The sequence below is a fragment of the Talpa occidentalis genome, unplaced genomic scaffold (assembly GCF_014898055.3).
Source record: "Talpa occidentalis isolate TD23 unplaced genomic scaffold, MPIMG_talOcc4v2.1 talOcc4.2, whole genome shotgun sequence".
In the NCBI taxonomy this organism is placed as follows: Eukaryota; Metazoa; Chordata; class Mammalia; order Eulipotyphla; family Talpidae; genus Talpa; species Talpa occidentalis.
This window is the reverse complement of record NW_023602073.1, coordinates 36,246,874-36,269,661: the sequence shown is the minus strand read 5'-3', so window position 1 is coordinate 36,269,661 and position 22,788 is coordinate 36,246,874. Positions and strand designations below refer to the sequence as shown.

The window sequence follows — 22,788 nt, the reverse complement described above, 5'->3', positions numbered from 1 at the left end:
AAGGGGTCCGCACAGAGACAAGTGGGCGCCAGCTCAACAGGGAGATGGATGGGTGTCAGCTCCTTCATCTTAAGGGAAGGGGAAGGTGTCAAGGCACAGAGACGGGTGATCGCCAACTTGTTTTCCTTAAGGGTCTACAGGGAAACCGGTGGGCGCCAGCTTTTTTTCTTCCCAAGGGGAGGGGAAGCTGCAACAAATGGGAAAGACAAGTCATCAATCCTGTTAATGCTAGATAAGGGGAATTGCAAAAAATGGGGGAAAGACAAACTTGTTAACTGTATCATTGGGGCTGTCCTATAACACCTCTAGGGTCCCTCGGATCATGGAGGTCTCTTCTTTTTATTCAGCGATCGCTACCCCCTCCTGATCAGCACTTTCCATTTGGGGCTCCCTCTGAGGTGAGACGTCTCCTCAGGGGCACGACCCATCCTATTTCTTGGAGGAAAAGAGGACGGCGGGAAGCCGCCTTCCCTTTCACTCTCCCGCTCAATTCCCTGAGGATGGGGCCAGGGACACTGGGATGCCGGCCTCCCTCCCCGACCCCCCGTTTGAGATCCTAAGAGGGACACTCACTACGGTCGGTATCAATGCAATCCCACATTCTGGCAGACACCCCATTGGGGTGCCTCCTAAAGGCCCTTGGCCCTCTACATTTAAAGCCGGATATGAGACCCCAGCGCCTTATTTTTTATTGCACCACGGCCTGGCCCAAATATGAACTGGACAATGGCTCTAGGTGGCCTGAAATGGGTTCTTTTTGTTACAGGGCACCCCGGTACAGCAACCTTCCCTTTGGTGGTGATGGAGTTAGGGGGAAAGGAAGTCCTGAGCTAATTCCATACAGGCTTTGTGGACTCCACCCCCACTCCAGACCAAAGCCATCAGGACATTGGGAAAGACATATCCTGTCACCACCAAAGGGAAGGTGGCTGGGACCTGAGGGTGGAGCTAAGCAGCCAGGTTGGGTATAAAAACCAGACATGTGGGCCTTGGAGGTGCTTGCTCTCTCGCTCACCTCCTGGCTTCATGGCTCCTGGCTCGTGGCCAGCTCTCAGAGTGCCATTTGGGATTCCAGATCGGCGGATCGGGTAGGACACATTTAAAACTTTGTCTCCCACTTTTCTCCCTGAGTTGTACATTTTCTCATTTGCCCTTCCCTTGTAAATAAACCTTTTATTAACCTTTTGTGTGTGCCTGCAGGAGAGTATTGGTAAGTCCTTTTAAGCGCACAGGTGAGGACACACAATCAGGCAGCCCGTTTGGTATCGGGGCTGCCCTGTAACAATGGGATTTGTCTTTCCCAATGTCCTCATGGCTTTGGTCTGGAGTGGGGGTGGAGTCCACAAAGCCTGTATGGAATTAGCTTTAGGACATCCTTTCCCCCTAACATTTTGACCCCAAAATTCTTACCGACTTACGCAACCTTTGCTGTAGGCAGAAAAAGTGGCCCGAAATTCCCTTAGGCCCAGGCTGTCTTTTTCTTATGCTCTGCCCCTTCCCTCCCTCCTGAAAACCTGCCATACTTTCAAAGTGTCACCACTCCTCTCAGACTCTTCCCGCCCTCTCTGAACCCCTCTTCTGCCTTCTCTGATCCTCTAAATTCTCTATCTTCTCCTCCTCCAGCTCCGAAATCCAGTCCCTCCCCTCCTTTCTTTTCACCTCCCAGCTGCTACACCCTCTCTCCTGCTTATCCTCTTCTCCTTCCCCTCAGGGAAGTGGGTGGGACTGAAGGAGGAGTTAGGAGTTCCTTTCTCTGTCTGACCTCCCCAGACTGAAAAGCATCTTGGCTCTTTCACTACCTACACCCAAAAATTTTGTTATCTTACCCAAGTCTATGACTTTACAAGTCATGACTACATGTTATCTTCTCTTCCACCCTGACCTCGGACAAAAGGGAATGTGTTTTAGGTCTGCCCAAGATCATGCAGATCAGGTCCCTTTGACTGACACAACCATGCCCCCAGGCTCTGCAGCAGTTCCCAGCCCAGAGCCAGGGTGGGACTACCAGAGTGACACAGGCAGGACCCCCTGGGCCAGGGTCACCTAGACCATTTTATTACCTGCCTCCTAGCTGGTCTCCAACCAGCAGCGCCTAAACCTGTAAGCTTTACTAAGCTCACAAAGATTACCCAGTCTGCCTCAAAAAACCCTGCTGCCCTCCTTAGCCGCTGCCTGACAGAGGTGCTCTGTGCCATACCAGGCTTGACCCTGACTTGTCTGGAGGCGCCACAGTTCTGGCTATGCATTTTATATCTCAGTCAGCCCCAGACATTACTAAACAGCTTAAGAAGGCTGAGGAAGGTCCTCAAACCCCTATCCAGGATCTGCTGAATATGGCCTTTACAGTATTTAACAACCAGGAGGAACAGGACAGGGCAGAGAGGGAACTCCGTAGTCGCCAGAAGGCTAAGCTTCAAGCTCAGGCCCTAGTAGCTGCCTTGAGACCGCCAGGCTCTGTTCTTCCAACGACCGCAGCACCTGCTGCCCGATAGAGGACGACAACGGGCCCCAACCAACCGCTGCCAGGAGCCTGCTTCAAATGTGGTCGAGAAGGCCATTGGTCCAGACAATGCCCCAACCCCCACCCTTTGCCAGGACCGTGCCCCATCTGCAACGTCCAGGGTCACTGGAAAAGTGACTGTCCCTCCACGCCTGGCTGTGGTGGGACAGTCCTTCGAGCCCCTGCTACACTTCCATCAACGGTTTTGGGTTTGGCGGCTGAGGACTGAAGAGGCCCGGACTCACGGACTCCGATAAACTTTGAGGCACCCAGGGTAACGGTCAAGGTAGCAGGTAAGTCCAGCTCCTTTCTGGTTGACACGGGGGCTACCTTCTCTGTCCTCCCCTCCTATTCCAGTCAAGTTTATCCTTCTCAAGTCTCGGTTCCGGGTGCTGACGGCCTTCCTTCTCAGCCCAGGACCACTGGTCTGCTCTTTCCTAGTCATGCCTTCTTGCCCCACACCACTCCTGGGTCACGACCTCCTGACCAAACTCAGGGCTACTCATGGTTCCAAGATCATAGTGCTGCTCTCATCTTCCCACTGCTTCAAACATCTAATCCTCCTCAGGGCTCCCGATGTCTCCTTCCACTGTCAACCCCCTGGTCTGCAATATCTCTATGCTGATTGTTGCCACTCATCATACCCCAGTCCTCATTGGCCTTAAGGATCCCTCTTCTTTTCCCTCTCACCCCCAGTTTCCAATCTCCCTCACTCACCGTCAGGGTTTCAAACCATCATCCAATGACTCCTGGGAAAGGGAGTCCTTACTCCTACCAACTCGCCCTGTAATACTCCCATCCTCCCAATTGAAAAAGCCTGACAGTTATTACTGCCTAGTGCGAGACCTTCACCTCATTAATGAGGTGGTGGTGCCTATCCATCCTGGAGTACCAACCCCTACACCCTTCTACCTCATATACTGTCTTCTACCACATGCTTCTCTGTACCTGACCTCAAAAATGCCTTTTCTTACCATCCCTCTGGATCTTCAATGTTATTTTCTATTTGCTTTTACTTGGGAAGATCCGGATACACACACCTCCCAGCAACTGGCCTGGACAGTCCTGCCTCAGGGGTTCCGGGACAGCCCTCATCTGTTTGGTCAGGCATGAGCTAGTGATCTCTCGTCATGTCATACTCCACCCCGCACTCTCCTCCAGGATGTCGCTGGCCACCTCCTCTGCAGTCCTTCTCCGCCACAATCTCAGCAACACACTGCACAACTCCTCACCTTCCTGTGCTCCAAAGGATACCGCGTCTCCCCATCCAACCCCAACTTTCAGTTCCTACAGCCATCAATCTGGGTCGTCGACTAACTCCTTCCTCCAAATAGCTGATGGTGGACCGCACACAGGCCATCCGGGGCCTTCCCTCCCCTGAATCGGCAGAACAAACCCTTTCCTTCCTAGGTTTGGTCGGATTCTTCCATCTTGGATCCCTAATTTTGCTTTCCTAGCCAAGCCACTGTACGACACAGCAAAAGCCTCCCCCAAAGGACCTCTCCAATCCCCCAGGGAGGTCCGCAGGGCCTTCCTTTTACTCACAAATATCCTTCTTAAGGCAGCTGCCCTTGGCCTTCCTCATCCAGAAAAGCCTTTGCTCCTGTTCACAGACGAACGTCGGGGCATGGCGGCAGGTGGCCTTTCCCAGCCTCTGGGGCCAGCCCTGCGTCCTATCACTTATCTCTCCAAGCAGATGGATCCCACTGTCACTGGCTGGCAACCTCGCCTTAAAGCCCTGGCGGCAGTAGCTCTACTCACCCAGGAACCCCTCAAACTTACTCTGGGAAGACCTGTCCAAGCACATTCCTCGCACCGCCTTCAGGCCCTCCTGTCTCCCCGCCCGCTCTCCACTCTCACTCCTGCCCGCTCACAGGACTTCCATGTGCTCTTTATCGAAAACCCTCTGGTAAGTCTTATTCAGTCTAATTATCTCAACCCAGCCACTCTCCTGCCTGTCTCTGGCCCCCCTTCTGTCGCCCATTTGTGTCCTGAAATCCTGGGGGAAAAAAATGCAAACCTCCAGACTGGGTTTAACTGACTCCCCTTTGTCAGATGCCTACTGTGTGTGTAGACTGGCGGCTCTTGCGTAAATGCACGAGGTCAGCGGAGGGCTGCCTAGGCCACTGTTACCGTCAATCAGGTAATTGTGCCAGGAAAGCTGTCAAGAGAAACCACCTTCCAATAGGCAAAACTCATAGCATTTAACCAGGGCCCTTACCTCAGCAACCATAAGAAAGTCAACATCTATACGGATTCAACATATGCCTTCCTTATGGCTCACATTCATGCTGTGATTTGGCAGGAAAGGGGGTTCCTCTCCACCAAGGGGTCCCCCATCATTAACACTAGACTTATCCTTAAGCTTTTAGCAGCCTTGAAGCTCACCAGCTGCATGGACACTTACCTAGACAAGATTGGCAGGTTGGTTTTACTCACCTCCCTACTCACAAAAAGGTTAAATATCTGCTAACAGTGGTTGATAACAGTGACAGGTTGGGTCGAGCCCTTCCCTGCAGCTAGAAAAAATGGCTCAGGTTGTAACTGAGGCCCTTCTTAACCACATTATCCCACCCTTTGGCCTCCCCACCTCTCTCCAATCTCACAATGGTCCAGCTTTTATCTCAAAGATTACTCAGCAGGTCTCTGTGGCTCTGGGTATCACCTGGAAGCTTCACATTCCCCACCACCCATAATCCTCAGGGAAAGTGGAGCGCGCCAATGGGCTCATCAAGGATCACCTGACTAAACTCTCAGAGCTCCGCAGCTGCTTTGGGAACATGCAGACTGGTATTTACCCAGTCCTGCCTTGGATCCTGACCTCCTCAACTAATCTACCCCACCACTGCATCCAGGAGACCAAGTCCTACTCAAATTGCTTCTGCCAAAGCCACTGCAGCCTCCGTGGACCAGTCCGCACACGGTCATTCTCACCACGCCTACAGCGGTAACACTTCTGTACACCCCTCCTGGCACCATCTCTCTCGGGTCAAACGTGCCCCCGAAGACAAACAGTATGCATGTCGTAACCTGGGTCCTACTAGGATGTGCATTTCTTGTCAAAATCTCCCCCAGCCCAGTGTCCTGTGTATGGAAATTCAAAGTTAGGGAGACCTTTGTCTCAGGATCCACTGAGACTACCCACTTGGTGGGTACTGCGGAGTGCCCACAGGCCGGATGCACAGCACCTATCACTCTCACCCTAACTCTTTCATTGATTACCAAACCTACGGACACCTTGTTTTGTTTCTTTTACCATCAAACCTTAAATCACTGCAAAAATACCTACAAATAATATGGGGGTGCCCTTACCCATCATGTACAGTGCACCTTCCAGACAAAGGCTGAATGTTCTCTCCAGGCTGTCATAATACGGGTTTCAATATGAATCAAGTTAACTCTGCTATTTCAGATCCTTGAGACCAACTTTGGGTACAGGGAGTCCAAACCACAGTGTATTTCTACCGGCTGGCATTTCTACCCAGGGGCAACATTGTCGCATCTCAAGGGAATATGTCCTGACACAAAATGCCACAGTCCAAGTCTCCCAGGACATCCTCCATTTGGAACAAGTCCCATAAAATTAGCTAACATCATCAGAAAACATGGAGACATCCTCAACCTGGATTCTATATAATCCAAAATGTTAAAACCTTCCTAAATGGGGCCTCCCCGGTGGCGCAGCGGTTGAGCGCTGGGTTGCGAAGCTGCCCGCGGCCTCTGCAGCGCCAGTTCGATCCCCGGCTGCTCCCCGGCCACCAGAGGAGGGTCCCACATGGCGCGCAGACCTCTCCTGCCGCCCGCTGCTCCCCTCAGCAGTGTACTTCGGTCCTTCTGCCTGTTCTGTTCCCGCTCTGGCTCTGGTGAATTCTCTCACCCTCCCGCGCTTCTGACTGTACCCAGTGCTTGTATAAACAAAAACAAACAAACAAATAAATAAACATGCCTCTATAAAATAATAAATAAATAAATTAAAAAAAAAATAAAACCTTCCTAAATGACTCTTTTGGGACTAATACCTCCTCTTGTTTCCTCTGCGCTTCCCTTCAGAGGCCTCTACTGGTGGCAGCTCCAATTAATCTCAATACCACTATGACCAAGATAACCCAAGATAACGGACACTGCTTGCCAGACTCCCCAACTCTCAGTCCCCCTATGGACTCCAATCACAGCTCCCCCTGCAAGCAAACTGACACCTTGTGGGCTTTCATTCCTGCACTTCTAACATTTCGATTAACGGATAGATACCTCCTTAGAAAAAACCTCTGTTTCTTTAGCATCATCACAAAGACAGCTCCCCTCCCTGGCATAGGCCACTCTCCAAAACCAGTGGGCTCTGGACCTGTTACCAGCTGATAAGGGGGGAACCTGCCTGTTCCTCAGGGAAGAATGCTGTTACTGTATCAGTGAGTCAGGGATTGTAGAACAAAAAATGTGGAAGCCTTCATGAAACTACGCAAAGACGTGGAAAGGGAAAGTGGGGGCTCCAAGTCTCCGCTGACATGGTTTCAAAATCCTATAGTCTCATGCCTCCTCCCACTCTTGGGGCCAATATTAATAACAACCTTGTTTTTTCTTTTTGCTCCTTGCCTCCTAAAATTCACACAGGCTCGCATTTGGGAAATGTCTCCTACCACCTCTTATATCTTTCATGTATTTAGAATTAAACCTGCTTTCTCCATGGTGCTTGTTTGAATAAAGCCTGACTACTCTCTACAAGGTATTGGCATAATTTTCTTTCTTTGACAAAAGGATATAAATATTTAGTGGCCAGATGATGGACAGTAAAAGTTTTTCAAATGTCCACAGGTTTTTTTATACACTCATGAGGTCAAGACCTATTCCTCTCCTGTGAGTCCCTGGACTTGCTGGCTCCCTGCTCATAGAGGAGGCTGGGGCACGTGCACCACTTCACAGTGAGGCTCAGAAGCCATCGGGATCTCCTGCTTGATCTCTCTTGCTCCTCTCTGGGGGAAGACATTTGCTGTGCTGGGTGGACACTCAGATAAGGAGACGCTCACATGGTGAGGAACTGAAGCATTTTTTCAGCAGCCACGTGCATGAGCATTTATGTAGATCCTCCCATGTCTACCAAGCCTTTCCTTCAGCCTGACATTGTGATTGCAGCCTCATGAGACCCCGAGCTGGAACCATCACTGGGGTACAGGCCAGAGGTGTGGAGGGTGAGAGGATTCACCAGAGACAGAGTGGAGAACAGAACAGGCAGACTGACTGAAATACACTGCTTAGAGGAGTAGTGGGCGAGTCAGGAGAGGTCCGCTGTGCCATGTGGTTAGCTCCGTGGCCGGGGATCGAACTTGTGCTGCAGAGGCTGTGGACAGCTTCATAAGTTGTGTCTTAGCCCCTTGTGCCACCAGAGAGACCCATAAGGAAATGAATCTTAAACAACAAAAAAAGAAGTCTTGGAGAAAGAAGTTATGAGTGTGGAAGCCCTGGGCTTGGATCCCAGATCTGTGTCATGCTAATATGGGAATGTTTCCACTCTCTCCTGTAAAATGAGGCTAATAGAGTCTAGGTTGTCTGCCTCACACAGGTTATAAGAGGATTAAGCTTAAACTTACAGTACTGTAGAAGTGAACTATATATTGCTTACAAGAGATGAAGTTTCAGTATAAAGACACACTGAAGGTAAACTGATGTAAAAAAGATAAGCTATGAAGATAGACATCATAAGGAGATTGGAGTGGTTCTATTAAAATCAGTCATAAAAGATTTCAAAATAGAATTCACGGGCATATATAGAGAACTCCCTCATGATGACAAAACCTAATAGAGTGAGAAACTTCAGAGTGCAGATAGAAAGGAGACATGGTTGCCTGGCTGGTGTATGGAGAGAGGATCAAATATAAAGGTGCAGCTATTGACAATAGCTAAGATATGGAAACAACCTGAATGCCCAAAACCAGATATCTGCATCAAGAAGATGTGCCATATATACACAAGGGAATACTACTCAGCAATCAAAAAGATAAAGATGCCATTTGCAGTAACATAGATGGAGCTGGAAGGGATTATGCTCAGTGAAAAATAAGTCACAAGGAAAAGGAAAAAATATTGGATGGTTTCACTTAGAGGAGGAACATAGGGAAACCATACAAGGGATTGGGGGGGGGAAGACAAAGCTAGCAGCAAACTAAACATTGGAGACATTCATCTGGCGATAGAGAGGGAAATGGATCAAAATGGGAGGGAAGAGCAGCAGAGTCTGCGGTGATGTTCCCGGGTGTCCTGGTGTAGGTACTTTCATGGGGACAACACATGAGAGGAGAAATCAAACATTCTACAAAAATGAAGAACAATGTAAAATATATAAATAAATAAATTAAAAGAAAACAATATAAAGAAGCAGGAGACATTTTAGGATGAGGGGGCTGTGCTATCTGTGCTCTATGGCAGTTCCAGGATTCTATTTATTCAGAATGTTTATTTATCTATCTAGTTACTCTATTATTTATATTTACTTAACTGTCCATCTAAAATTGCCAAATTTTATTTCATGTAATGATCTTAAGAAATAAAAGCAGGGAGAAAGAAGACAAAGTTAATACACTGGAGTTAATTAAAAACAGAGAATTCATTGCTAGGAGTTCTGTCCCAAGGAATTTTAAAGGATTTCTTCCAGGCCTCGGGAAATGACTGTAGATAATAACTCACACATTAGAGCAATAACTAGCAATAGAGACATACAGAATACTCTTTTTTTGTAGCTTATCTTAACTTATTGAACAGATATGACTACTTACATTTTTTGTTTTACAGTTTTATTTGGCTTCTGTTTTTTTGGTTCTATATATATATATTACATGAGTAACATCACGGTGGTTAAACAGAACTATATTGCTGTAAATTTCCTATATGTTACGAAATGTAGTTCAATTAAGTAGATATTGAAAAATGAAAGATAGATTTAAGTATTTGCAACAATAAAAAGTACTGAAATAAATATATCTAAAGCCACAAGAAGAATTAATTTCACAGAAAAATATTTGCTTGAATCAAAGAAAGGTAGAAAATGATGAAATGGAATGAAAAAGATGCGAGACAATGAAAAAATAAACATCAAAATGATGGACTCAAATCTAACCATATCAAATACCGGATGGTCTCACTCACAGCAGGAATTTAGAAAAACTAAATAAGGGACCAGGAAAAGGACTAATTGCAATAAAGTAAAAATCAAAATCAACAAGCAACTATAGACCAGAGACACACTACAGTGGGGGGCGGGGGAGGAGAAGAGGGATTAGGGTCAGAATAAGGGGGGTGTGAATTATATGGAGAATATAACCAAAATGAAAATGCATACATTATGCAAAAATGAAAAATGATATAAGAATTATATAAAATTTTAAAAAAGCCTGCAATTCTCAGATTGGATAATGTCAAGGAGATTTGTATTCTCTGTGTGTTAGAAAGACTTTCTATGCAAACAAATATAGGTTAAAAGTGAAAGGGTGAAAGGATATGCCAAGGAAATAGAAAGTAGAACCACAAACCTTTACTGTCATTGCAGGAGGCGGCAGGAGCGAGGGCTGAGGGACCCAGACAGCAGGTCCCTGCCTCTCTGTCCAGGAGGGAGGGGGAGAGAGAGTGTGGGGGGCACAGTGGATCTGGAAAAGGACTCTGGGTGCTGGGGTGGAGGGGTGGTGTGGTCACTACCTCTGAAGAGATGGGAGCCTGTTCCCTACATGAATTGTAAATCATTGTTACTGCAACTTGAAAAACAGCCCTCAGCAAAGGGACAAGGAGCGGAAGAGAAAATTACCTGCTTTGGTAACACAGATCCGAAGAGATGTGAAATTATTCCCCTAAATCACACACAGTACTGTACATCAGTGTTACTTCAATTTAAAAAAATAAAATAGGCCTCAGGAAAGGAACAGGGAGCTGAAGGGAAAAGCATCTGCTTTGCAGTCTCCAGGGTGTGGTCATCAAGGGGCTGCAGAGAGAGGCTGTGGGGACAGAAGGTGGCAGCTCCAGAGCCTCCTCTCCTCTCCCCGACTCCCCACCCCAGCCTGGTGCCAGGGTTGCTCACAGGGCATCTCACCCCCTCCCCCAGTGATGCTCAGCCCCAGCTCACCCTCTCAGCCTGAGTCACACACAAACAGCCTCTTCCCTGGCTGCCAGACTAGGACAGCGCCGCAGCGCCCCCGTGTGGCCACGGGGCAGAGGACAAGGGGCGAGAACCCTTAGGTCTCCCCAGGTTCTCCTGGAGTTCCCAGAAGGACAGGAGGGGAAGCCCCATACAGCTTCAGGTTCACAGTCTGACCTGTTTCCTAATACACACTGACATGATGAAGGTCTCCTGTCTCGCCCGCTGCTCCCCTCAACAGTGTATTTCATCAGTCCACCTGTTCTGTTTCCCGCTCTGTCTCTGGTGAATCCTCTCACCCTCCCGCACATCTGGCCTGAGCCCTGGTTCTTGTATGCATAAATAAACAAATCTTTGGAAAAAAAACAGGGTCTAGAAGTACAGATCACGACCTGAGCTATAGTGTCATCACTGGTCCATACAAGGTGTTTAGCCTTAATAAGATCCTTAACGGATCACTGGAGGAGGGGGAGGTTAAGGCAATGCACCAAAAACACTTTTTTAAGGGACACACTGGAGAGTGAGATCTGATTCTTAATAAAGGCCCAGCTGAACCTGGATTCCAGTGTCTAGGACAGCCGTAATAATTAAACAGAAGGTCCCAGTTCCAGGTTGTGCTCGTGTCCTGTGATGAGTCCCTGTCTCATTCACCCCCAGGTGCTCTCCAGTGTATCACCCTCTTTTCTGTTTTATGACTTACTACTCTCCAACATTTTCTAGGTGTTCCACCATTCACTAGTGCATTGTCCATGTTTTCACTGTCATTTGAGATCCCTGAAGGCAGGAGAATTCTTGTCCCATGAACACATTTCCTCAAATGTAGTGATTGGCTAGAAATATCCATTAAAGTAATGAAGAAATGTACTGGCCCCTCTCTCATTACCTCTTGGTTCACATCCTATTCCACTATCAGTTCTCCCTGTATCTCTTGTGATTTTTCTATCTCTGTCCCTTCCCCAGACCTCATCTCTTCCCTGAGGCTCCTGACCCAGACTAACAACTTTTCCTAGATGATCCTCGAGGGGAGGGTTTTAGACCCTTCCTTCCATCTGGAGGACATTAGGTTGAGATAATCCAACCTCAAAAGGAAACACAGAATAGTCAACCTTTCACAGGCTAATATTGCTAAATACACAGCTCATGCATTAGTATGCCCATAGTTGCTCCTTCTCATCAAAAATGGACTTCTGACCAGGGACTGAGGATGAAGTAGGAGGAGAAAACTCCATCCTGCCACATTATCCAACAAGCATTACTGGTGATATGTTGGAACCCAAAGTGAAAGCCCTCCAAGAAAACGAAGGAGGAGGAAAGTAAGATTACCTTGAGACAGGTGTACAGGAAACGCACCAGTGTTGGAAGCAGAGGAGGAAGGTAAATCTCAGGTGGAGGCATTACCATGTCTAAGCAAAGAATTTATCCCTGATGAAGGGTTGATCAAAACTGGAATTAGACTAAATAGTTATTTAGCCTCGTTACTTGCAAACACCTTACTAAGAGATTTCCTTGCATTATCTCTTGTAATCCTCCAAAGAGCCCTTTCCTTTGCTACCATTGGTCACTGGTCTTATCATCAGAGCTAGATTACTAAGACCATGGGAACAGGAACCATATCTTTTGTTTCTCTTAATTCTCCAACATCACAGCACAAAACACAATACTGGGAGGAACAGCCAACACTGGTTGATTGATTAGTTCCTCTAGTCAGTGATTTTCCTCCCCTCTGAAAATACTCTCCTCCTTTAGCTTTTCTATCTTTAACATTTATATGCATAGCCTCCTCCTTGCCCTTAACTTTGGGGTCTTCCTTCCCTCTGAGAGAAATGCCTCTTCCATCTTTCTTTGGCAGACATCACCTATTTGAAAACAATATAACTTGGTGGCTGGGTGGGTGGACTTGTAAGAACAAGATCCACAAAATAGCCATGTGACATTGGGCACATTAACACTTTGTGTCTGTTTCCCTTCAGTGAAATGGTACTAAAAATAAATAATTCTAGAATTATTGCAAGAGTTGTTGTAAACAGTTGAAATATAAAGAGTTGATTATCATAGAGTTAAAACAAAGCATAATATCTCAAATGTAAAGTCAAACTGAAGAGAATATTTGGGGAGAAGAAAATAAGTTCTCACCAAATGATAGCTGGTAGGGCATTTTAATTATAGGCAAAAGAAATTGCATTTGACTGGTTTCAACCCCCAAGCCCACGCCAAATGAAATTTACTAGCGTTCTAACTGGCTCAGAGGTAACCAGTCAACATTGGGAAAGATGGAAATACAGGGGTCTCAAATGCTGAAATTCATTTAAGATATTCTGGGGGATGCACTGGGGTGATTGTGATCCAACTGTCTTCCATTCTGATCTTGGTCTAGAAAATCTGGGTTATGTCTTTTCTTTGAAGACGAAGAAGGAGTGGAAAAGTACATGATTAATAGTCACCAAAGATCATGTAGAATGGGGCAGGGGTTAAAATCCCTACTGCTATGGAAATAAATTACCACACAGCCAGTGGCTTAAAATAACACAAATCTGTTATTTTATTGTTCTGGAGATCAGAAGTTCAAAATTAATCTCAGTGGACCAAATCAAGAACTTGGTAGTGCAGTGTCCCTGCCATCTGCTCTGAGAATCTTATAGAACATATAGTAATCAGAGCAGGATTATTCCATCATCTTTGTCATATAAGGTAACCTGATCCATGGGACAATAACTCACCTTAAGCACAAGTCCTGCCCATATGCAACGGAAGAGGATTATACCCACCCTTTGTGCATCTAAAAATGAACCCTTTAGTAAGTAGAATGGGTATAGACTGTGACACAGATTGTAGTTCAACCGAGGAGGTGTAGGCACAAAGGTGTGTATGTGAATTTAAAAGCAATTATGTGTAAAAGTGTCTGAGGAAGGAGAGGAGAAAATGGGGTTCAGAAAGGAGGTGATTTTTGAGCTGAGTTTTAATAGACAAGAATTCATCTCCAATGAGTGCCACACATGTATAACTAAGAGAAGCCAAATTCAGATTTCTGAGTAAAAGACTAATGCTTTACTCTAGACCACAGATGAATTCCCAAAAGAGCCAAAAATTAAATCCAGGCAGAAATAATCATTTGATCAGTCAGTCAGGCCACCTTGCCTTGCTTTGTGATTTAAAAGGGCTTAGAGAATACATCTGGATCCCATTTTGAAAGCTTACTGAATCTTGAAATTCTTGTTATCTTAGGATTACTAGTGATTTTCAGGATCTTTTTGCTAAAAAGTGAAATAAAAGAGCAGGCATATGTGGTGTTGCTGGGAGGAAAAGTAGTCATACTATTGTCTAGATGGCACAGTAGTTGAATTCAATGATCAGCCAGTTGCCTTGGGCTTGCTAATTTCTTTTTAATCTTACATTGCAATGAAGAATTGCAGGGTGGTGTGAAATGGGAGAAGGAAAAAGGGGGAGAAGACTATTAAGTCAAACACAAAATAGAAAGGAAGCAAGTAAAAGCAGTGCATGAAGTTCCAGCTGGCTAGCAGTGATTCAACACTGCTCCATTTGTTATTAGAACTGTGGAGGATTGGAGGGTAAAGGAATGTCCCCAGACATCCTTTTTCAATGGTTCTAGGTTTGGTTGAATCTAGTGTTCACCTAGTCTGAACACTTTTCCATATTCAAAGGTGTTTTTTTTTGTATTTATAATTTTTTATCCAGCTAGTATATTAACATTTTTTTAAAATCAGGTTTTGTAGAGGAATTCTCAAGTAGACATGAATTGTCATGTCTCAAGTAGTGTACTAGACATATACTAAAAACACTATTCATTTTTTAATCTTACATTCTTTTTTGTTCTAGCATTCAAATAGCCTAGAGTTAATCAAACAATGAAAAACAGCAGCCTGTCTTGTGCTCTCCCCTGACCATTTTCAGTATTTTGGATATATTCTATGCTACCTACAAATAATGTATTTATGTCACTTTTGCTTTGTGAGCTTATATGAGAAATATTTCCTGACACCAGTAGCTTTTTATCACTATTTGCACTTCCTCTCTTGATTAATTTTGCAATGGTAAATGATATCCCCCTTTTATTTAGCGTTGGATTATCTGTACAACAGTATCTCTTGACTTTCTCTCGTCTTAAAAGGACTTAACAGGAATGCTGACAGGTGAAAATAGTTACACGGACTATTAATAGATGGGTCATAAAAAAAGGTGTTTCATGTATAAATGAGTTTAAGAAATTCTGGGTAAATAAGTAAAGAAGTTGTTTATAACGGAGCATATCAGAAGCTTTGATGTGCAAATATGTGCTATAAAGCTTCAAAAGAGCATGTATGTGATATGCAACATTTTCCAAACTTCTGATAATAGAAACTTTTTCACAGCACATCCAGTGATATCTTAAGGAAATGCTTATAAAAAGGTCCAGGAGGCAATCTCCCATTTGATGTGATGGAAGGAACACAAAGTTGCCTTTTAGTGAAACAGTAGTGATCTGCTAGGGTGTTGAGAACTGGATACCTGCGGGTGCTATACTGAGTGCTAGCTGTGCTAACAGTACCTCAATTTTACAAAGAGAGAGGCTGAGGTATAGAAATGGCAAATAGTTTGTACAGTGTCCCACCACATTAAGTGGCAGTCATGATTCAAATCGAGGGCTCAGGTTTAGAAATCCTCCAAGACACTCTTCTGTCTCCCCCAATGACAGCTAAACTGTCTAAGATGAAAGCAGTGCAAAAGGACTGTTTAAAGACCCAGGCACTTTAATTAGATTCTGTCATCTTCTGTAATCATCACGCTGACTTTTACCTCTGTAGAGCAACTTATATTATACCAACATCATTTACATTTATTATCTCCTTGAGTCTCACCCCACCCTGTCAGTGGACTGAGAAGTCCACTGGATACAAAAAATTTGAAGGATACAAAAGTTTGAATGTGCTGGCTAACTCAACATCACTAATCAAGGACTAAAATAGTCAGAGGGTTACCTTATTACTACCTCTATCCTAGCGAGAAAAGTGTCCAAATTTTTTTAAATTTTTTTTTAATTTTTATTTTTTTATAGAGGCATGTTTTTATTTGTTTGTTTGTTTGTTTGTTTGTTTATACATACAATGGGTACAGTCAGAAGTGCGGGAGGGTGAGAGAATTTACCAGAGCCAGAGCGGGGAGCAGAGCAGGCAGAAGGACCAAAGTACACTGCTGAGGGGAGCAGCGGGCGGCAGGAGAGGTCTGCGCGCCATGTGGGACCCTCCTCCGGTGGTCAGGGAGCAGCCGGGGATTGAACTGGCGCTGCAGAGGCTGCGGGCAGCTTCACAACCCAGCACTCAACCGCTGCGCCACTGGGGAGGCCCAAGAGTGTCCAAATTTTATGAACAAAAATACAGGAATCTACGATTAAAAAAAATAAAAATAAGAATAAAAATCTTTGAATAGTCTAAATTATCAGGTTTGATTAACTCTAGGCTAGTTGAATGCTAGAACGAAAAAGAATGTCAGATAAAGAATGAATAGTGGTTTTAGTATATGTCTAGTACACTACTTGAGACATGTTTATTGTAAGATTTCACCTGCATTGTTGATCTAAAATTTTTATATGCATTTTATCTACAAACTTGGTAACTGGAAACAGAGCTCAGAACACAGGATTGAGTAAAAGTAGAGATGGGAGGCTAAGTGACCTGGAAGCAGTGTGACATTAAGCTCTGTCTCTGAGCTTCTCAAGTGGTGTGTGCTGACGGTTTAACAAGATGGAGAGGCACTGGTTCCCTCAGCCCCCTGCACAATTAAGGAAGTCAGAAGTGGTAGAAACACAAATTCTTTCCAGGACTCCTTGAAGGGTGACCCAAGCATGATGAGGACTAAAGGGGGCCCATTGTTCTCTCGGATGACTTTAAGAATAGTTCCATCTACATCAGCAGCCAGCTGCAAAGCATGTCACTGCCCATCATGGACAAGGAGACCCATGCACCCACATTTGTATTCCAAATGCCCAAAGAGCAGGACTCACAGCCCAAGGTGCAAGTTGTCAGGGTGAAGGTGGTCAGGACACCTTTCAGGTATGGGTCCCCACAATATAACTCCGAATCTCTTTCACATATATTGGAAAAATGTTACTTTGTGGCCGATGTGCTCTTGCTGGCAATCTAGCTAGCTTCTCAGATGACTGTATTCATGTTCTGTAAATTAGAGTTTCATTGTTACTTTCAAATACTTGACACATAAAACATAGTTTTTGAACTCTGCATTATTGTAAGCTAAAATTTAACATATCATTTGTCAACAAAGGAAAAGGAAAAACTATTGAAGTCTTTAAATATAAATTTACTCTTGCAAGTGTTTGAACGGGCTGTGAAAAAATGGTTTCAAGATGTTATCACCTATGTGCAAAACTGTTTTTAATGGTGATGAGATGAGAATTTCAAGAGAATGCATTAAAAAGTCAACTAGGGTTCACATGTAACCATTTCAACATAAAACATGATAGAAAAAGCTATCTTGACTTTCACATCCACAAGAGAACACTGCTCCTACCTTAAGAAGAGCAACCCAGATAATCTACAAAAATCATGTTTGTTTAAGCCCGAAGAGAATTCAGGTTGTAAAAAAGCCTAATGAACCGAATCCAAAAAGTGACAACAACCTCCTAGGAGAGCTGCTTTTATCCTGGGCAGCAAATCCAATGGAAAAGGAAGCTGAAAAGAAAAAGCAGCTGAGCCTTTAACGCAATTTTAAAGGGTTTAGAATCCCCAAGAGCTCAGACACAGGGGGCCTGCATCTATCCTTTGGCCCTTTTCCACAGACCTTCACAGGACAGCTTGAGGGGGCAGGGAGATAACTGAGAGACCCTGAACTCAGGCATGGAAACCCTGCTGAAGTCAGAGAGGAAGAACTAGGGGAAGTCCCCAACACCCACGTCATGGTGCTGCTGATGAGCAGCATGAACGTCTGGGTGAGGAGTTGCAGAACTGAGAAAAACATCTACTCTCTGTCCCCAGGTACAGATGGGAGTCTAAGGAAAACTGAGAGTGATTCCAGGAGAACTCAGAATAATCCCAGAGATACATATGGGTCTTACCTTGGGTTAGGTTCTTCTCCCCACTGAGGGAAGGACCAGGAAATGGAGGTAGACAGCCCACCCCAAACACAACTACAAAAGACCTCCTGAAGACTAAGGGCAGAACAGGGATATGGAGAGAAACCCCAGATCTTGCACTGAGTACTAGGAAGGGACCATGTACAGTTGGTAGAGGGCAGGAGCGTGGATACCTGTGTTAGGATACAGGGGGAAATTTTTCTCCACCCCCCTGGGTTCTTCTGACACTAGACAAATACATTTATATCAAACAGATAAGAAGGAGAAAATATCAAACTTAATAACAGATATATGGAGAATTTACATTATAAAGTCTGAAATAAATGATGCAAGTCTGGGGTTTATATTCTGTGTAAAGGGATCTAAAGTATAAGGTGGTTGGGGATCATTTCACATGACAAGGAGGGAACAACTTCATATGACAAAATCTTCCCTCTGGATGTTTGCCCTGCCTTGAGGTAGGTTCCTCTGATTTTAAAAAGAAAAAAAAAAAAAGGTTGTTTCTGGAAATATCCTTAATTTAGTAAATCTAGGTAATCATTCTTGAAGAAGTAGTAACAGTTTCAATTGAGGATCTCAATTGATCTTAGTTCTACATATCAAGATAACATATATGGGGGGGCAATCTAGGCGTCTTGGAAAAAGTCTATCTGAACCCTTTTCAGGAGACTACTACCACAGAAGAATAAAGCAAAAGCAAACGGATCCTGTTAAAAAGTGAAGGTAAGAAAGAAGTGATTGGCCTCCCTGGTGGCGCAGGGGTTAAGATGTAACCTATGAAGCTACCCACAGCCACTGCAGCATGAGTTTGATCCCCAGCCAGGGAGCAACCTACATGGCACAGCAGACCTCTCCTGACTCGCCTACTGTTGCCCTCAGCAATGTATTTCAGTCAGTCTGCCTGTTCTGTGCCTGGCTCTGTCTCTGGTGAATCCTCACATCCCCCACAACTCTAGCCTGTACCCCAGTTCTTGTATGCATAAATAAATCTTTAAAAAAAACGAAAGGAGTGATTAAATACTCCCAGGTATTCATATCCCAGTTTCTGCTAAAGGGAAGTGGAGGATAGGCCTCTGTAAGTGTTTTAGAGGAGGCTTGATGGAGATGTGGCATGTGCATTATTTCAAACTAAGGTTAATAAAGACCCTGCAGGTTCTCATAGGAGAAACTTTTACCACTCCCTTAACTATCTTGAAAAATGAAAACCGAGACTATTATTCAGAATTAGGCTTTTTACCAGAAAGAACCCGTCGATGGTAGAAACCTATCTACAAGGCAGGGAAAACGTCTAATTAAAAAATCTGGTCTTTGTCATATAAGTCACCCAGTCCTCATAATGTGAGTTCCCTTCCTCTCTCCTTGAAGCCCCTGGCCTCTATCTTATTCCTTAGCTAAGGATGTATACCCTCATTTGCCCCCACTGACCCTGGAATTCACATCCACTTAAATTCTTGATTTCCAGGAGAAATACTTTAATGACCCAGAACATATGTAAGCCATTGACCCAAGAGTCAATAGACTCAGAAGAATAAATACAAAGAAATGCCAAAATTATACATCACTGTCTAACTGCTTAAAATCAAACATGAAGAGAAAAACTTAAAAGCCACAAGAGAAAAAAAAACACATTACAGAAAAGAGAAAAACAATAGAAATTATATCTCCTCATTGGAATCAATAGCGATCAGAAGACACGGCCATGACAACTTTAAAGTGTTAAACAGAAAAACGTATTAGTCTAGAATTCTAGAACTAGTTGAATTATCTTTCAAATACAAAGATATTTCCCAAAAGAAAAGGTCAAAGAAATTGTCTTAAATAGACTTCTATAAGGAATACTAAACTGTATTAATTTAAGAAATACTAAAAGAATACTAAAATGTTTAGTTCAAAAAGAAAAATACCAAGTAGAAACCCAGTTATTCAGGAAGGTATGAAGAACACTGGAAAAAGAAAAGACCTATCAGTAGATATAAGTGACAAACACATACACACACAAATACATACTTTTAAAGACTATTAATCTTAAAAGATAAAAATAATAACAACGTAATGTTAGGTTGAACCATATTTAGAAATAAAAAAATGTGTGGCAAGACAGAGCACAGGGGAAGAGAGAATGATAATTAAAATATGCTATTTTAATATCCTTACATTGTAAAGTAACAGAATTTTGTTATTATATACATATGACAAGTTAGAGATGTATAATGTAATCTTTAAATCAACCGCTAAGAACATAACATAAAATGATATAACTAAAGATAATACCTAACATAGAAAATAAAAATAAAAGTGAAGACCTAAAAATACTTAATTCATAATAAAAAGGGAGGAACAAAGAAAGAGCAAATGCAACAATAAAAAATCAAATATCAGCATTGTAGTTTAAAACCCACATATACTAATAGTAACTAATAATAACTAAAAAAAGAAATTAAAAGATGCAGACTCAGACTGGCTAAAGAATGCAACATCAAAGTAGATGTTTTTGACAAGTAACACTCTTTAAACATAGCGACAACAGAAAAGGGGGCCTCCCTGGTGGCGCAGGGGTTAAAGACACGCACTATCACGCTCTCCCCAACCACTGCAGCATGAGTTCTACCCTCAGCCAGCCAGGGCGCAACACATGGCACAGCAGACCTCTCCTGTCTAGCCCACTTCTCCCCTCAGCAGTATATTTCAGTAGATCTTCCTGTTCTGCTCCCCACTCTCTCTGGTGAATCCTCTCACCCCCCCCCCGCAACTCTGTTCTACACCCCAGTTCTTGTGTGCATAAATAAATAAATCTTAAAAAAAAAAAAGACAACAGAGAAATTGAAAATGAAAGAATGGAAAATATATAGCATTGAAATACTAATCATAAAACATCTTCCATTACCATATTTTATAATAGAAGTAGACTTCAAAGAGTATTACCAAGATAGGCATTTCATAATGATAAAAGGGTTAAGTCATCAAGAAATCTTAAAAATTTTAAAGCTGTCATATTACTAGTTCTGTTATGAACTAATAGAAAGTATAGACAGATCCAAATTATTGTTGCAGATTTTAGCACCTATCTCTCAGCAATTGATAACAAGACAAAAATTTAACAGACATCGGAGATATAAGTCAACTTAGTTGAAAGTTATCGAACACTACACCCAAGAACAGAAAAGAATTGTATAATCTTCTCATGTGCACTTGAAAAATTCACCAAGGTAGACTATATTCTGAGACATAAAACAAGTCTCAATAAATGTCAAAAGTCAAAATCATACAAACAAAGCATGTTCTTAGGCTGTAACAGTATTAGATTAGAAATCATTAACAAAATATTACAATAGAATTTTCTGTAATGATGAAAAAGTTCTATATCTGTACTGCCCAAATATGGTACCCATTATCCATATGTGACTTTTAAGCAATTAAAATTTGGCTAGAATGGTTTAGCCATTGAATTTTAATTTAAATTCATTTAAATAAATTAAATATCCACAATTGACCAATGAATATCATATTGGACAGTTCAAATCCATTAAATCTCCAAATATTCAGAAATTTAAAGGCACATTTTTAATACCCTTAATACACAAAACCATATTTTCGTGGGTCAAACAAATCACAAGCAAAACTAGAAAATATTTTGAACAAACTCATAATGAAACACACGATGTCAAAAAATTTCATGGAATACACATAAAGCAGTTCTCAGAGGATACTTCATAATTTGAAGACATAGATATTATCTAACTTGTCTGAACCTCCATTCTAATTTAATGGGGAAAATAATGCTACCTACCTAGATATTTTTGTAGGAATTAGATGAGAATATCTTGCATTGGTTTGTGATTATAAAGTGCTATTACTTTAAGACAAACTTAATAAAGATAAGATATCCAAAAAAGCATATTTAGGAACAAAATATCACCCATATTTGAATTATTATCTCGCCATTACCTAGTTGGGTGACTGTGGATACTTTGCATAAGATCACGACCTCAGTTTAAAAAAAAGATAAAAACAAAAGCAAGGTAATTTTAAAGTTATTTTCAAACTCTAATTTTTAAGAACTATGAAAGTGTGACATTTCCTTTGTAATGTCTACATGACTACAAAGTGCACTGCATTATCATCACCAGGATTCCCTTCTTTCCTGTGGGATCAGGAAGGAGAATGGTGGAACCATCTCCTGACAAACACTGCACTCACTTCTTCACACGCATCATTCCATTTCTTCCTCACACTCCTCCTGGGGGGCTGGTATTTTAAGAAAAGTGTTACTGAAGTATCTGAGGTTCAGAGAAATAAAATGATTTGCCTAAGTCTGCACAGTTACACAAGAAGGGACAGTTCTCAAATTTACCCCCTCTCTCTCTCTCTCTAACTTCATATTCACCCTGGAAAGTGACCTCGAGGACCCGCCAAGCTCACCAGGGAGCAGGACCCAGGGAGTCTCTGCACCAGAAGTGGACACGCCCGTCCAGTCACCCGCATCCCCGCGGGGAGTGTCCGGGCCTCGCGCGTCCCCGTCTGTCTCGGGCCCAGGCCCGGGGACTCGCGCTGGGCGGGGCGGGGACGCGAGAACCACGAGGAGCCGCGACCCGCCGCCGGGTGACCGCGAAGACGGTCACGAGCACCAGCGCGGGCGCGTCACACAGAGACGGGAACAGGGGTTTTCTCTGAGAGAACGTGTGACGTCCCCCAAGGACACCTTCTGTTGGGAAAAATGTTTTCTTTCTAAGATTTATTTATTTACACACGCAAGAACTGGGCAACCCGCCGCCCCGGGGAGGTTCATTACCGGCTCCAGCAGCCCCGTTGGTGTCGTCACGCTCTCCGCGCTCAGCCGTCGCCGCGCTCCGTCCGCTCGGCCACTCCAGCCCCTCCTCCGGCCTCGGCACCGCACCACACTGCGCTGCGCTGCGCCACGCCACGCACGCCACGCCACGCCACGCACGCCACGCCACGCACGCCAGGCCACATGGCGCGCCACGCCGTTTGGCCGAGTGCGCATGCACAGTGGGAGGGCAGAAAAGCCTGAAGCTTCCCCCCTACTTACCCCCGCACCCCTTCAGATGCATGTTGTCATTCCACACCAACCACCAA

At 43.9% G+C, this 22,788-nt stretch overlaps 1 protein-coding gene across 1 annotated transcript in view; it reads right to left on the bottom strand.

Annotated features, from left to right (window-relative positions):
- The window catches only part of LOC119251212 (patr class I histocompatibility antigen, B-1 alpha chain-like), a gene marked incomplete at its 5' end in the record, with an annotated part of 62,882 nt that extends 40,376 nt beyond the window's left edge, over window positions 1-22,506 (bottom strand). The window contains one exon of the mRNA XM_054698532.1: window positions 22,484-22,506. Within this exon, the coding sequence (XP_054554507.1) occupies window positions 22,484-22,506 (23 nt within the window). The remainder of the gene's footprint in view (window positions 1-22,483) is intronic.
- Window positions 22,507-22,788: the final 282 nt, after the last annotated feature.